The following is a 17,666-nucleotide window of genomic DNA, read 5'->3' on the forward strand; positions in this document are numbered from 1 at the left end:
TGTTTGTGGGATTACATGCCATAAATTTGGTTTTTCTGCTGAGTAGGATCTGGCTAGAATAGAAGTTGCCCAGTTCATGTTTCAAAACAAATTCTTACACACTCCAACTGTAAGACTGTTTATCAGTTATGATTTACTGGAAGAACAAGTTTAAAATAAAAATATATAATATATAAAGGATTTACAAAGTAGGCTTACAATGGCTTGCCTTTTGGAAGAATGCAAAAGGGCCATCAGCATGCTGGTGAGCCAAAGGATCCCATCAAAAGTCCAAGGCCTGGAGCTCACTGCAGAGTCCAGTGCAGGTCTCTATCGGAAAGCCAAAGGGTCTGTGTTAGGAGGCTGAAGAGGTCACTGGTAGCCTGGAGATGGACGTCCAAAGGTGATGGTAAAGGTTGGAGCTCCTCTGAAAGGAGCAAAACAAGACTTCCTTCTTCTTTCCCTTTTTATTCCATCCAGGCTACAAGCCTATTGGTTGGCACCACCCATATCCAGAATGAGTTTTCACCTCTTCATTTAGTCATCCAGACACACCAGAACTGTGCTAAACTAATTCACTATGCATTTCTTATCTAAGTTGACACCACAATTAAATATCACACCTTATCCCTCACTTGACAATCAGACACATTTCCTTAAACCATCAGTCTCTAGATACGATAGCAACTTCATAATTACACTTAATATGATACAACCATCCTGCATACAATGGAAGTATACTAATCTCCTCCTCAGAAAAGAAGACAAAGTTTTTTCTTTTGGTTTTGTTTCCTCCTATCATGCCAAAACTTAAACATTATAATGTAGGTTTAACAATACTTAAGAACCAATATTAAATCTATCAACATTATGTTACAAAGGAAGAAAATAAAGATACCCACTTAATATATGTGTATATACACACAAGCATAGTAATAAAGTAAGAGAGAACAAATACAATTACAATCCTCATTTCTGTAACTGGTCATGCAGTTGTAGCTGGTATTTATGCCTACCGTCTTCCATTACCCATTCTCTATTCCCTTGGGCTTCAGCAAAGACCCCATCAGGTCTTAGTGGGGTGACCTATACCTTCATTCCTGAAGGTTCTGGGCCATTTGTCATCCTACCTGTATTGGGTTGTTGTAGTTTCCCACTGATCTTAATATAACAGGGGATGGTGATACCACAACATGCCCTGAAGGATCTCCTGCACTCAAATATCTTCTCCCTTTTCTCCACTGTGGAGTAATAGTTTAATTTCCCCTAGATAATCTGGGTCAATAACCTCTGCCAACACTGTAACTCCCTTTTTAGCTTGTTTACTCGGAGACATCAAGAACCCAAAATGACCAAGGGAAAGTCTTAGCTTTTAATTTAGTGGAATCATGTTGTGTTTCCTGGTACAAGCTTCCGCCCTCTGGAACTAAGACTTCTAGGCCAGCAGAACATAAATTCATGGGGACAAGAAGCAAAAATTTTGCTGGTGGGTCACTAGGGGCAATGGTAGGTGGTACCATTCCCATTTCCATCCTTGATTCCTGGACCCATGAATTCTGGTTATATATACCATAGGCACTGATTCAAAGCATACACAGCCTTTTGAAGAACCCTGCCCTGGCCCTGCAAGGTATTGCCACTTAGCTGGTGCTATAACTGTATCTTCAAATAGCCATTCCACATTTTTATGACTCCAGCTGCTTCTGGGTGGTAAGAAACATGGTAAGACCAGTGAATCCCATGAACATGAGCCCACTGCTTCACTTCTTGGTCAGAAGCAATGCTGTGTGGAATACCATGGCAGTGGATAAGTCATTCAGTAAGTCCATGGATAGTAGTTTTAGCAGAAGCATTATGGAGAGCATTACGGAGAGGAGGCAAATCTATACCTGGAATAAGTGTCTATGCCAGTAAGGACAAAGCATTGCTCTTTCCATGATGGAAGTAGTCACATAGACCTGCTATCAAGTCTCAGGCTGCTTGCCCCAAGGAATGGTGCCATATCAGGGACTCAGCATTGGTCTCTGATGCTGTCATATTCAGCATTCAGGGGTGGCTGTAGGTAGATCAGCCTTGGTGAGTAGAATTTCATGTTCCTGAGCCCATGCATAACCTCCATCCCCGCCACCATGGCCACTTTGTTCATGAGCCCATAACAATTCTCTGGATTTCAGTGGTGTCTGTTGTAAAGCCTTTTTCTTTAATTTTTATTGATTTGTGACTTCTCTCTCTTTGTTTTGGTTAACTTGGCTAAGGGTTTATCAATCTTTTCAAAGAACCAAATCTTCATTTTATTGATCCTGTGCATTATTCTTTTTTTTTAAGTGAACAGTTTATTCAGAATTAAATGAGGGTATGGAACGTGATACAGTACAAGTTAAGACACTCAAGATGGGTGTAATGGTACTACTCACACAAAAAATGAATTTTCACTTCCAAAAAAATTATAAGACAAAAGAAAAAGCAATTCCATAATTTTAAAGGTATTTCATGCAAAGTACTAAAAAATAACCTCCAACCCCAGCCACCCAATAAACAAAAAGCTACCTGAAAAGATGGCTATGCTAACATATTATCCACAATATAATCATTCATGGAAAAACAACACATTAATTAAGCAATGGGTTAGATGAAATAACACAGTTTGCAATACTGTAATTCCACAATTATTTCAGATGACAATTGCAGATTCACTCATAAGGTCATCATATTTGCAATTAGTAAAGAGCTGTATAAAAGCACTTCAAGGTCAGGATTTGACTTCTTAAATAATGACCACAATTGATATCATAGAAATAACTCCAGAAATGCATTTACTTTGATTAACTGTTATTCAGCACTCTATGTACAATTATAATAACTCTTGATCTTATTGTTATATTTATAGCCAGTTTGCACACCATGGGTAAACTCAACCAAGAATCATAAATGTAAATGTCTCAGTCCTTCCTGTGAATTATTCTTTTAGTCTCTAGCTCATTAATCTCACCTCTGATCTTTATTATGTCTTTCCTTCCCTTGGGTTTGGTTTCGGTTTATTGTCTTTCTAAGACCTTGAGATGCATCATTAGGTTGAGATTTTTCTTCTTTTTTTATGTGGGCTTTTGTGGTTACAAGCTTCTTTCTTAGAACTGCCTTTCTTGTATCCCAGAGATGTTGGTATATCATATTTTGTTTTCATTTAATTGTAGGGATTTTAAAATTTCCTCCCTGATTTCTTCAGTGATTCACTGATTATTCAAAAGTGAATTGTTCAATCTCCATATGTTTATATATTTTCTGTGGTTTCTCTTGCCCTGGATTTCTAATTTCATTCCATTTTGATTTGATAATATATATGAAATTCTCTCTTTTTTGTTTTCTTAATGTTTGTTTTATGGCCTAAACTATGATCTATTTTGGAAAACATTCCATGAGCTGCTAAACAGAATGAGTATTCTGTAGTTGTTGGATGGAATATTCTGTAGACATCTGTTAAGTCCATTTGGTGTATGGTGAGGTTTAACTCTGAGGTTTTTTTTTTAACTCTGAGGTTTCTTAATTGACCTTTTTTTTTTTTTGGTCTGGATGGCTTATCTATTGGTGAGATTGGAGTAGTATCTAGTCAAGCACTAATACTGTATTGGGACCTACATGTCCCTTTATGTTGAGTAGTGTTTGCTTTTCATAAAGGTACACAATGTTAGGTACACAATGTACACAATGTTTGGTGCACATATGTTTACAATTGTTATACTTGGTGGATTGTTCCATTTACCAATATATAGTGTTCTTTATCTGACTAATTTTATCTGAAAGCCTCCTTTGTCAGATGAGTATAGCTACTTATTACATTTGCATGCAATGTTGTTTTAATCTATGTATGTCTTTGCTAGTAATGTATGTTTCTTGCAAAAGAGTTGAGTCTTCTTTTTTAATCTGATGTATCAGTCTGTTTCTTTTATTTATTTATTTTTGGTACCAGGGATTGAACTTGGGTCCTTGCGTTTGTGCAGCAGTTAGCAAAACCACTGAGCAAAATCCCTGGCCCCAGTCTGTTTCTTTTAATTGGCAAATTAAGAGCTTTTAGTTTCAGTGTTATTATAGAATGGTATGTATTAATTCCTGTCATTTTGTTGTTTTGCTCTACTTTTAACATTTTAAGTATTTATTGAAAGATAAAAGAATTACCAAAAAATAATAAAAGGACCCTAAATACAAAACAGGGGCAGAATAAAGAAAAATCTGTAACTTTTCTATATTCAGGTGAGCTTCAATAAATATTAATTTTTGGAATTAAAACTTGAACTGACTTTAAAAATTACAAAATAAAGGGTTAAAATACCTCTCAATCAGGAGAAATAAGCAAACTTTGTCTGTATATTTTCTTTTTTATGACCTTTACATGTTCCTCATGTAACTCTGTTAATTAATAAACACATTTTGAATTTTTATTTTTTTTGGTACCGGGGATCAAACTCAGGTCCTTGCACTTGCAAGGCAGGCCACAGAACCACTGGGCCAAATCTCCAGCCCAAATTTTGTATTTTTAACTGTTGAAAAAAAGACCATGAATAAAAATACATTAAGAACATTAACATTTTATATCAGTTTTATGTGAGACTTTTGTGGCATATAAATCTTCAGTTAAGTATGACTTAGTTGTATAATTACAAAAACATGAGTTATTTAAAAGAATATGCAATTTGATATAGCTATATGATCAAATTATTTAAAGGGAAGGCATCAACAGCGGGCTCTAGATAACAGAAATGTCCTGTGCTTCTTTCTGCTTCCATTTTCATATTTTTGTAATGTGTATGTATTAATTTTATAGCAGAAAAAGTAAACTTTATCAACATAAAACATTCCATATATTCACCAGACAATCAGACAAATTTATGGTGTTGAGCACTTGCTTTCCCCCTAAATTGAAAGTAAGCTAAGTGTTTTCCTTAAGACATTAGACCTGATAGATTCACTGCTGAATTCTACAAGATATTTAGAGAAGAACTATAGCCATTACTCTTTAAACTCATTAAGGAAATTGAAAGGGAAGCAATACTTTCAAATTCACTCCTGGAAGCAAGTGTTACTTTGATTCCAAAACCAGGAAAAGGCCCAACCAAAAAAGAGAACTACAGGAAAATCTCCCTAATGAACATAGATGCAAAAATCCTCAACAAGATACTGGCAAACAGAATACAGAGGGTCATCAAGAAGATCATACACCCTGACCAAGTCGGATTTATCCCAGGGATGCAAGGATGGTTCAACATTCATAAATCACTAAATGTAATACACTATATTAACAGAACCAAAGACAAAAACCATATGATCATCTCAATAGATGCAGAAAAAGCATTCGACAAAATCTAACACCCATTCCTGATAAAAATGCTATAGAAAATTGGAATAGAAGGTCTTTATCTCAACCTGATTAAGGCTATCTATGAAAAACCAACAGCCAGCATTATACTAAATGGTCAAAAACTGAAAACTTTCATGCTAAAATCAGGAACAAGACAAGGATGCCCACTATCACCATTCCTGTTCAATATAGTTCTAGAAACATTAGGCACAGCAATTAGAAAAGAGAAAGAAATAAAAGGAATAAAGATAGGAAAAGAAGAAGTTAAACTGTCATTATTTGCTGATGATGTGATACTTTACATAGAAGACCCAAAAAACTCTGCCAAAAGACTTCTAAAGTTAATTGACAGATTCAGTAGAGTAGCTGGATACAAGCTCAACACTCAAAAAACAATAGCCTTCTTGTACACGAATAACAGACTCACTGACAGAGAAATTAGGGAAACAATTCCTTTTACAATAGCATCTGAAAAAAATGAAATATCTGGGAAGCAATCTAACAAAGGAAACAAAAGACCTCTACACTGAGAACTACAGCACTCTGAAAAAAGAGATTGAAGAGGATATAAGAAAATGGAAAGACATCCCTTGCTCCTGGGTAGGAAGAACCAATATAGTGAAAATTGCCATCCTTCCAAAACTGCTATATAGATTTAATGCAGTCCCAATTGAAATTCCAACAATATATTTCACAGAACTAGAGAAAACAATTCAAAAATTCGTTTGGAACCAGAAAAGATCCAGAATACCAAAAGGAATTCTGGGCAACAGAGACATGGCAGGGGGTATAACAATCCCCAATGTGAAACTATACTACAAAGCTACTGTGAAAAAAACAGCATGGTACTGGCAAAGAAACAGACCCTAGGATCAGTGGAATAGATTAGAAGATGCAGAAACAACTCCAGACATACTCAGCCATCTCATCTTTGACAAAGGAGCCAACCACTCCCACTAGAGGAAAGATAGTCTATTTAATAAATGGTGTTGGAAAAAGTGGATTTCAACCTGCCAAAGATTAAAACTAGACCCATATCTATCACCACACACTAAACTAAGATCAAAGTGGATGAAAGATCTAAAAGAAACACTAACCTTGCTGGAAGATAAGTTAGGGAGAACTTTTTAAGACATTGGCATAGGAAAAGACTTTATGAACAAAACCTCAGTAGCACAGGAACTAGCACAAAGAATCAACAACTGGGAACTCATCTTATTAAAAAGCTTCTGCACTGCAAGAGAAACTACCAACAGACCTAAGAGACAACCTACAGTGTGAGAAAAATTTTTTACCAGCTGTACCTCAGACAAAGGTCTACTATCTAGAATATATAAAGAACTGAAAAAAATCAGACTCCCCAAATTCAAAGACCCAATTCAAAAATGGGCATCTGAAACAAAGACATTTCTCAAAGAAGTAAAAGCAGCAAATAAATACATGAAAAAATGTTCAACATCACTGGTCATTTGAGAGATGCAAATGTAAACAACGCTGAGATTCCACATCACTCCAGAAAGAATGGCTGCTATCAAGAAATCAACCAATAACAAATGTTGGTGGGCTGTGGGGAGAAAAGAATCCTTCTCTATTATTGGTGGGAGTGCAAACTGGTACAACTACTGTGGAAATCAGTATGGAGATACCTCAAAGAACTAGGACTAGAGGTCTCATTTGACCCAGTTATTCCCCTACTGGTTATCTTCTGAAAACAATTAAAAGAATCATACCACAGTGATATATGTCCACTCATGTTTACAGTGGCACAGTTTGTAATAGCTAAAGCTTGGAAATAGCCCAAGTGCCCATCAACTGGAAACTGGATAAAGATGTGGGCTTTTTTATAAAATGGAGTACTACTCAGCCATAGAGAACGACAAACTAGAGACATTTATAGCTAAATAGATGCATATTGAGGTCATACTCTTAAGTGAAATAAATAGGACACACATGTGTGAATACCAAGTAGTTTCTCTGGTGTGAGAAACTGAAAGTGTAAATAAGGATTAAAATGATTAAAATGAATAACTGATAATTTGAAATAGGAAGAAAAAGTCCACAGGATAGGGCAAGTGGGAGGGGAAGGGGAAAGGAAAGAAGGGAAAGGAAAAATTATGAAAAAAGGAAAAAGTGGAAACAAAGTCTTTGTAAATGGGGAAGGGAGGAGGCAGTGAAGGGAGGACAGGGAATGGGGAAAAAATGAGAACCAAGAAACATCATGTACAGGTACAAGTACCCAAAGTTAAATGTTAATGTATTGTATACCTAAAATGTACCAATAAAAGAATTTAAGGAACAAAAAGACAATAGAAAAGAGAAAGCACAAAATAAATTAGTAACTTTAAAATCTCAATCATAAATCAGTACCCAGAATAGATTCTAATAAGGACAGTCACAGACTTGATTGTATAAAACAACAGAATTAACAAATGTAACTTGTTTGTTCAAAAAACAAAAATACAGAAAATAATGTATTTAAATCACAAATTCTAGAGAAATAAAACATAAAACAGCTTATGCTAATTATGAAATGATACTATAGTAATATTAATTAGCAAAATTGACTCAAGGAATACAATGTAGGAATTGGCCAATGACTACATATCAAAGGCTGATCAGACCTCCAATTACCTGACCAAGGTGACAGGATAACAAAAGAGAAGACAAGATCCTTACTGCATAAATGGGGGCACCCAGGATGCTCAAATCTCTTATCAGGCTAAGATACTATCTCCTGGGGCTTGCCACTATTTATTGAACATACAGCTTCTTGAAGGGACAAGGGGCAGTGTAAGGAACAGTGAAGTGGAGAGCTCTGATGCAAACAGTCTTAGCAAAAAGGGAATGAGACATTCTAGTAGGAACAGATCATTGATTAATGGGAAATTTGTTTTTTCCTATACATTAATTTCTGCCTCCATAGTGTTTTTTTTTCTTAAATTCTTTTATTGGTACATTGTAGGTATACAACACAATTACATTTCTCATTGGGAATTGTACCTTTACATGATGCATCTTGGTTCTTCTTTTTCCCCCCATTCCTAGCCCTCCCTTCACCCCCTCCACCCTTCCCTATTTACAAAGACTTTATTTCCATTTTTTTCATTTCTCATCATTTTTCCTTTCCCTTCTTTCCTTTCCCCTGCCCCTCCCACTACCACTACCCCTTTGGACCTTTTCTTCCTATTTTGCATTATCAATTATTCATTCTAATCATTGGTACATTTTAGGTATACAATATAATGACACTCATCATTGGAAATTTGCACCTTTACATAATCTCTCTTGGTTCTTATTTTTCACTATTGCCCAGCCCTCCCTTCAACCCTATTTATTCTTCCCTATTTACAAAGATTTTGTTCTTATTTTTCCATTTTCTCATATAAATTCCATTCCCTTCTTTCCTTTCCCCTACCCCTCCCACTTCCTTCCCCTTTGCCCCTTTTCTTCTTATTTCACATTACCTATTGCACATTTTAGTCCTTATTTACACTTTCAGTTTCTCACACCAGAGAAACTATTCGGTATTTATAAATGTGTGTCCTATTTATTTCACTTAAGAGTATCGCCTCAATATGCATCCATTTAGCTATAAATGTCTCTAATTTCTCATTTTTTATGGCTGAGTAGTACTCCATTTTATTTTTAAAAGCCCCACATTTTCTTTATCCAGTCTCCAGTTGATGGGCATTTGGGCTGTTTCCAGGTTTTAGCTATCACAAACTGTGCTGCTATGAACATGGGTGCACATATATCACTGTGGTATGATTCTTTTAATTCTTTGGGGCAGATCGCCAGCAGGGGAATAGCGGGATCAAATGGGACTCTTCCAGTCCTAGTTCTTTGAGGTATCTCCATACTGATTTCCACAGTGGCTGCACCAGTCTATACTCCCACCAGCAGTGGAGCAGGGTTTCTCTTTCCCCACACCCCCGCCAGCATTTGTTATTGGTTGATTTCACGATAGCAGCCATTCTTTCTGGAGTGAGGTGGAATCTCAACGTTGTTTTCATTTGCATCTCTTGAATGACCAGTGATGTTGAACATTTTTTCATGTATTTATTTGCTATTTCTACTTCTTTGTCTGAGAAATGTCTGTTCATTTCAGATGCCCATTTTCAGATTGGGTCTTTATATTTGGGAGGTCTGATCTTTTTAAGTTCTTTATAGATTCGAGATAGTAGACCTTTGTCTGAGGAAGAGCAGGTGAAGATTTTTTCCCACATTGTGGGTTGTCTCTTCACACTGCTGGTGGTTTCTCTTGCTGTGCAGAAGCCTTTTAATAAGAAGAGATCCCACTTGTTGATTGTTTGTGCTAGTTCACGGACAACGGAGGTTTTGTTCATAAAATCTTTTCCTACACCAATGTCTTCAAGAGTTCTACCTAACCTCTGTTCCAACTGGTTCAGAGTTTCTATTTTAATATTTACATCTTTAATCCATTTTGATTTTAGTTTAGTGCATGGTGAGAGATATAAGTCTAGTTTTAATCTTTGGCAAGTTGAAGCCCAATTTTTCCAGCACCATTTATTAAAGAGGCTATCTTTCCTCTAGTGAGGGTGTTTGGCTCCTTTATCAAAGATGAGATGGCTGAGTGTGTTTGGCATTGTTTCTGCATCTTCTAATCTGTTCCACTGGTCCTCAGGTCTGTTTCTTTGCCAGTACCAGGCTGTGTTTATCACAGTAGATTTGTAGTATAGTTGCAGGTTGGGGATTGTGATACCCCCTGTCATGTCTCTGTTACCTAGAATTGCTTTTATTATTCTGGGTCTCTTCTTGTTCCAAATGAAATTTTGGATTGTTTTCTCAAGGCCCATGAAGTATGCTGCTGGGATCTCAATTGGAATTGCATTAAATCTATATAGCAGTTTTGGAAGGATGGCCATTTTCACTCTATTAATCCTTCCTACCCAGGAGCAGGGGATGTCTGTCCATTTGCTGATATCATCTTCAATCTCTCTTTTCAGAGTGCTATACTTTTCAGAGAATGGGTCTTTGATTTCTTTTGTTAGGTTGATTCCTAGGTATTTCAGTTTTTTGGATGCTATTGTGAAAGGAATTTTTTGCCCTATTTCTCTCTCAGTGAGTCTGTCATTGGTGTAGAGGAAAGCTATTGATTTTTGTGTGTTGACCTTGTAAGCAGCTACTTGACTGAATTTGGTTATTAAGTCTAGAAGACTTTTGGTGGAGTTCTTGGGGTCTTCTATATAGAGTATCATGTCATCTGCAAATAATGACAATTTGACTTCCTCATTTCCTATCTTTATTCCTTTTATTTATTTCTCTTGTCTAATTGTCGTGGCTAATGTTTCCAAAACTATATTGAAAAAGAGTGGTGATAGTGGACATCCTTGTCTTGTTCCTGATTTTAGTGTGAAGGATTTTACTTTTTGACCATTTAGCATGATATTGGCTGTTGGTTTTTCATAGATGGCTTCTATCAGTTTGAGGTAGAGACCATCTATTCCAATTTTTTGTAGGGTTTTTATCATAAATGCATGTTGAATTTTGTCAAATGCTTTTTCTTCATCTATGGAGATAATCATATGGTTTTTGTCCTTGACTCTATTGATATAGTGTATTACATTGGTTGATTTGCATATGTTGAACCATCCCTGCATCCCTGGGATGAATCCCACTTGATCAGGGTGTATGATCTTCTTGATGATCTTCTGCATTCTGTTTGCCATTATCTTATTAAGGATTTTAGCATCTATGTTCATTAGTGAGATTGGCCTATAGTTCTCCTTTTCGGTTGGGTCTTTCTCTGCTTTGGAGATCAAGGTGATGCTTGCTTCCAGGAATGAATTTGGGAGTATTGCTTCCCTTTCAATTTCACTGAAGAGTTTAAACAGTAGTGGCAGCAGTTCCTTTCTAAATGTCTTGTAGAATTCAGCAGTGAAGCCATCAGGGCCTGGGCTTTTCTTAGTTGATAAGTTTTTAATTATGTTTGCAATTTCATTGGTTGATATTGGGTTGTTTAGAATTTTTAGGTCTTCTTCATTCAACTTTGGTAATTCATATGTAACTAGGAATCTGTCCATTTCTTCTGTGTTGTCCATCTTATTGGCATATAGGTTCTGGAAGTAGGTATTGATGATCCTCTGGATTTCTGCTGGGTCTGTTGTAATTTCACCCTTTTCATTCCTAATTGCATGGATTTGGGCCTTTTCTTTCCTTTTTCTGAGAAGGTTTGCTAAGGGTTTGTCAATTTTGTTGATTCTTTTGAAGAACCAACTCTTGGCTTCATTGATTTTTTGTATCATTCTCTTAGTCTCCATTGCATTGATTTCTCCTCTGATCTTTATAATTTCCTCCTTCATATGAGATTTGGGTTTGTCCTGCTCTTCTTTTTCTAGAAGCTTGAGGTGCAGCATCAGGTTGTGTAATTGGGCTCATTCTGTTTTCCTAATATGTGTATTCACTGCTATGAATTTCCCTAGTAAGACTGCTTTCATTGTGTCCCATAGATTCTGATATGTTGTATTGTCATTGTCATTTAATGGAAGGAACTGTCTGATTTCTTCTTTAATTTCCTCTATGACCCATTGGTTATTCAGAAGTGTGTTGTTCAATTTCCATGTGTTTATGAAATTTTTTGAGTTTCTTTTGCTATGGATCTCCAATTTCATCACACTATGGTCTGATAATATACAGGGCATAACTTCAATTGCTTTGCACTTACTTAAACATGTTCTCTGTGTGAGTATGTGGTCTCTTTTGGAGAATGACCCATGTGCAGCTGAGAAGAATGTGTATTCTGATCTCGTGGGGTGGAAGACTCTATAAACATCTGTTAAGTTCATTTGTTCAAGAGTTCAATTGAGTTCTAGTATTTCATTACTTATTTTTAGTCTAGTTGATCTATCTGTGACAGTGGGGTGTTGAGGACCCCCACTACAATTGTATTAGTGCATATATGACTTTTCATGTCTGTTAGAATTTGTTTTATATAGCTGGGTGCACTAGTGTTTGGTAGATAGATATTTATGACTGTCATCTCTTCCTCTTGGATTGTTCCTTTTACAAGGATATAGTGTCCTTCTTTGTGTCTCTTCATCAGTGTTGGTTTGAAATCTACTTGATCTACAAAGAGGATAGCTACTCCTGCTTTTTGGGGGGGGGGTTCCTGTCACATGGAGTATTGTTTTCCACCCTTTAATTTTCAATCTATGAGTTTCCTTTTGAATTAAGTGTGTTTCTTGTATGCAGCATATTGTTGGATTTTGCTTCTTGACCCATTCTGCCAGTCTATTTCTTTTGATTGGTGAATTGAGACCATTAATGTTGATGGTTATAACTGAAAAGTATTGACTTGTCATTGCCATGACTTTTTCTTTTTGTTGGGTTCTCCCCCTTTACATTTAATTTCTTGTCATTCCAGATGGGTTCATTCTGTTTTGCTTCCTAGGGTTGTGATCCTCAATGTCTGTTCCTAAGATATTGTGTAAAATTCTTTGGAGTGCTGATTTGGTACTCATGAAGTTCCTAAGGTGCTCTTTGTCATGAAAGTATGTTATTTCTCCATCAATTTTGAAAGATAGTTTTGCAGGGTACATCAATCTGGGTTGGAGGCTGTTTTCTTTTAGGGCTTGGAATATGTCACTCCCAGCTCTTCTTCCCTTGATGGTTTGTGTTGAGAAGTCTGCTGTGATTCTGATGGGCTTTCCTTTGTATGTGATTTGTTTCTTTTCTCTCACTGCTTGGAGAACTTTGTTCTTCTGTTGAGTTTCTGGAATCTTAACAATTATATGCCTATGGGTAGATTTTTGTTTATCAAGGCTATTTGGAGTCCTATATGCCTCACTTATCTGTATGTCAAGCTCTTTTCCCCTGCTTGGGAAGTTTTCTGCCATGATTTTTGTGAAGTTTTTTTTATGTCATCTGTACTCTCTCCTGTTTCTTCATTGACTCCGATCAGTCTGATGTTATTCTTCTTTGCATCATCTAGCAGCTGCTGGATTGATTTCTCATGTTCCCTTATAATTTTGAAGCAATTTTTCTTTTCCTGGTCATTAATTGCATTCTTACCTTCTACATTTGAAATTCTATCCTCACATTGGCTCATTCTGCTGTGTAGACTTTCAATGGAGTTTTTCACCTCCTGGAAATCTATTTGCATCTGTTTTATGGATTCCATTTGTTTCCTATGTTGGGATTCCGTTACGTTCCTGAGCTCCTCTCTAGATTTATTAATCATGTCTTGCATTAGGAGCACAATTTCTCCTGTTATCTGAGAAATTATTTCTGATTTCGTTTTTTCCAGATCCCCTTTTGTTGCCAGTTCAGTGGGTCCAGGTGGTTGAGTATCAGAGTGTTCCATCTCATTTCCCTTTGGGGTTGCTGTAGGTGATCTGGAAGTCTGATTTTGAGACTTATTTACATGTTTTCTCATTTTGACTGGGGGGGGGGGCAGGGCGGGTGCTGTTGGCGTCTGCGCGGCTCACCTCCTCTGAGCTGGGAGAGCTGGGCCAGGGGCCGGGAGTGGAGGTAGGGATACTGGCCTGAAAGCCCCTTCCTCTGGACCAGGAGCAGTGGGACAGCAGCTCAGAAGCCCCTACTTCTGGGCCAGAAGTGGTGGGAGGGACGGCAGCCCAAAAGCCCTTTCCTCTGGGCTGGGAGCGGCAGGAGGGATGGTGGCCAGGCAGCCCCTTCCTCTGGACAAGGAGCCGTAGGATGGTGGCTCAGAAGCCCCTACCTCTGGGCAGGAATTCTTTAAATGCTGAGAACTTGATTAGCTCCAGTACAGTGGTCTGGTGGTCCAGTGTCCTCTGCGTCTTTGTAGTGTGGAACCAGGTGGCAGTACAGAGAAGAGGCCAAAGGAGTGGGGGGTGGTTCCAGTGGATTGCTGATTCAGTGTTTTCTACATGACTGGTGACCTCAGGACCGCGTCCGCAGACCTGCCTGTCTGCAGTGGGCTGATTCGGTGTTTTCTGCTCCATAGTTTTGTGTACGAGTCATGGTGCCCTTTGCTGCATTACTGTCTTGCCATCCAAGACATCATAGCATCGTGGATCATTGAGACCTCTGGTGTAACCAGTGGTGTTTCTTTCCCACACACACGCTGGCTCTTCCGCAAGCCACTGTGGGCCAATAGGCAGACTCAGACTTTTAATACTAAAAGCCAATATATAAATTTGTAGCTTGCTCAGGGTGGTCTCCATCAACCACGGAAATATTAGAGAAATTTGCCTACTCCAAATGTTATAGTATTGTCATTAAGTGGCTACTCCTTTAATTTGCTACTTCAGATGTTAAAGTGTTGTCTTTAAATGGCTGGATTATGGGCTATCTCCCACCTTTATTCTTTTTAAGTGCGAAAAGTTTTACATCAAGTAGGTACAAAATTTGAAGTTAAATATGAAAAAGACAAACTTCAAAAACCAAATCCTTCTGTCCCATAGGACAAATTTTTGAACTTTAAAGGTAGAAACAGCTGCCTTTAATTTTTAAATTTTTTTGCAAGTGTTTGGGATGGAACTCAGAGACTCCTGCATGCCAAGCATACACTCTACTAGTGAGCTATACCCTGGCCCTACCTTTCTAAAATTGAAGTGAAGGAAAATATTGATGTACCTCAAAGAACTTCTGAGGTTCAGGGAACCTGTTTATTGGCTTGAGGGGCCTCATAACTAATAGCCTACCAGGAATGGCAAATTGAATTTGTAGATCACCAGTGGTCTTGATAGGTCTCTGGAACCTCCAAAACAGGAAAGTTGACAACCAAGCGTCACACAAACTGATAAATGCTAATTCATAATTCTTTGAGTTTCAATGAAGTAGCTAGTACTTAAGTGGAAAACTATAAAGTGCCTCAAATCTTGTACACTTGCAATGCAAAAAATGTTTGTTTCTTTTTTCTAGTAATATGAACAGGTGAAGTGTTCTTTACCTCATTCATAGAATAAGTAAATGAAGATTGTGATTTTTGTGGTACTGGGGTTTAAACTCAGGACCTTGTGCTTATGAGGCAGGCATGGTGCCACTGAGCTAAATCCCCAGCCCAAGATTGTAATTTTTGATTTAAGCCACCCAGACAGGACTACACTGCTTCTTTCCACTTCTAAAGAAAGTTTAATTATGGAAAGGCTCTTGCATGTTAGAAACAGTGCAGCGCACAGTACATGCATTTGCCATAAAAAACATAGGAAAAGGGGCCGGGGATTTAGCTCAGTGGTTTCGCCACCTGCTGCGGAAGCACAAGGACCCGAGTTTGATCCCCGGTACCCCCCCACCCCCAAATATAGGAAGATAGGTTAGAAAAGTATTTTCCCATATAAAAAGGATGTAAAGGGCCGGGGATTTAGCTCAGTGGTTTCACTACCTGCCTCGCAAGTGCAAGGTCCCAAGTTCAATCCCTGGTACCAAAAAAAATAAATAAAAATAAAAAGGATGTATGTGTGGACTCTGTTTATCTTATACTTAAATGTGTAGTTAATAAATGCAATTTTTCTCACACCAGAGAAACCAGGCAATATTTGAACATGTGTGTTCACCTTAATTCACCTATGAGTATCTTCTCAAGGTGCATTCATTTACCTAGAAAGTTCTCAAGTTTATCCTTCTTTATGGCAGAGTAGTACTCCGTTGTATAAAATATCACACCATCTTTATACATTCATTGATTGATGGGCATTTGGGCTGTCTCCAAGATTTAGCTATTACAAGTTGTGCCACTATAAACATGGGTATGCATATACTGCTGTGGCATGATACTTTTAATTCTTTTGGGAAGATACCCAGCAGGGGCAATGGAACCTCTAATTTGTTTTCTGAGAAATCTCCACATTGATTTCTAGTGGTTGCACCAGTCTACACTCCCACCAACAGTGGAGAAGGGTTCCTTTTTCCCCACCACCCCACTGGCATTTGTTATTGATTGATTTCTTAATAATAGCAATTTTTTTTTGAGGTGAACTGGAATCTGAGCATTATTTCAATTTACATCTCTTGAATGACCAGGGATGCTGAACATGTTTTCATATATTTATTTGGCATTTCTACTTCTTCATCTGAGAAGTGTCTATTCATTTCACATTCTCATTTTTGGATTGGGTCTTTAAATTTGGGGGGGGGTCTGATATTTTAAAATTCTTTACATATTCTAGATGTTAGTCCTTTGTCTGAGGAACAGGTGGCAAAAATTTTTCCCACTGTGGGTTGTCTCTTCACTCCATTGGTGATTTCTTTTGCTGTGCAAAAGCTTTTCTAGTGTGAGAAATGGAAAGTGAAAATAAAGATCAAAATGTATAATAATTACTGTGAAATAGTATTCAAATTGGAAGGGGAACTAAGAAGGGAGGAGGAGGGAAGGGAAAAGAAAAACAACAAAAGAGAAAAAATGGAAACAAACCTTTTGTAAATAAGGAGGGGAATGGGAAAAAAGAAGAATCAAGATATATCATGCACAGGTACAAATTCCCTATGATGAATGTGATCATTATGGATATCTAAAATGTACCAATAAAATTAATTTAAAAATAAATGCAAATTTTTTCTGGTGTGTGCATGTGTGTGGTCTTGAACTTGATCTCAAGTTGAAAACCTTGCACATACTAGCCAAGGGCTGTACCACTAAGGCACATCTTTATCCCTAAATGCAACTGTTTATTCATAGTCATCTTTAAAATGCCCACTTAGTAATGTCTCTTTACTAGACACAGGTAAATGTCATTTTGTTCTCTTGTAGAGCCCAGGTAGCAAGAAAGGAAAATGAAAGACGATATTGGAATGGTGAGCATAGAGATGCACAAAACGTGATAAGGACATTACAATCAGGAGTGTGTGAGATGGCATTTCTCACGATGGTATTCCCCATATTACTCTATTAGTAACTGAGAAACATCTTCTTTGGTCCTTAGAGTGCTTACTAGTATATCAAAGGAAATGGGAGATCTCGTAACTAAAAAAAGTTGTAGAACTTTGCACAATTCAGTATTTTCTTAAAATATGTGTACGGAACTCTGTTTTCTACCATTATTTAAAACAACCTCAAGGACACACTTTAAGCTGTATCTGTTTTGAAGTATACATTGCAGTGCTCGCTTCGGCAGCACATATACTAAAATTGAAGTATACATTGGATAGAAAAAGTGCTTATCTTAAAACATTGGTTTAGTTTTTCAAGTTTGTCTTGAACATATAATCAAATCACATCTTTCACATTGCATTAACTTCTTTTGTTCTACTAAAGGAAAATGAAGCACTATGGTTTGTTATTGTTTTACACATAAGCACTCTTCTTACTCAGAAAACTTTACTCTCAATAAAGAGGAAATTTATGATACAGTTTTATTTACAGGAAATATGAACTGTCAATTTCCTAGTAAGGCTTGAC

At 37.3% G+C, this 17,666-nt stretch overlaps 1 protein-coding gene across 1 annotated transcript in view; it reads right to left on the reverse strand.

The window, feature by feature from the left end:
• Positions 1 to 247: 247 nt before the first annotated feature.
• Fktn (fukutin) overlaps positions 248 to 17,666 on the reverse strand; it is a 110,377-nt gene continuing 92,958 nt past the window's right edge. The window contains exon 11 of the mRNA XM_087184218.1: positions 248 to 309. Within this exon, the coding sequence (XP_087040344.1) occupies positions 263 to 309 (47 nt within the window). The 3' untranslated portion in view covers positions 248 to 262. The remainder of the gene's footprint in view (positions 310 to 17,666) is intronic.

This window comes from Heterocephalus glaber, unplaced genomic scaffold (assembly GCF_053883595.1).
Source record: "Heterocephalus glaber isolate CG9 unplaced genomic scaffold, H.glaber_assembly_v1.0 deba00001481, whole genome shotgun sequence".
NCBI lineage: Eukaryota > Metazoa > Chordata > Mammalia > Rodentia > Bathyergidae > Heterocephalus > Heterocephalus glaber.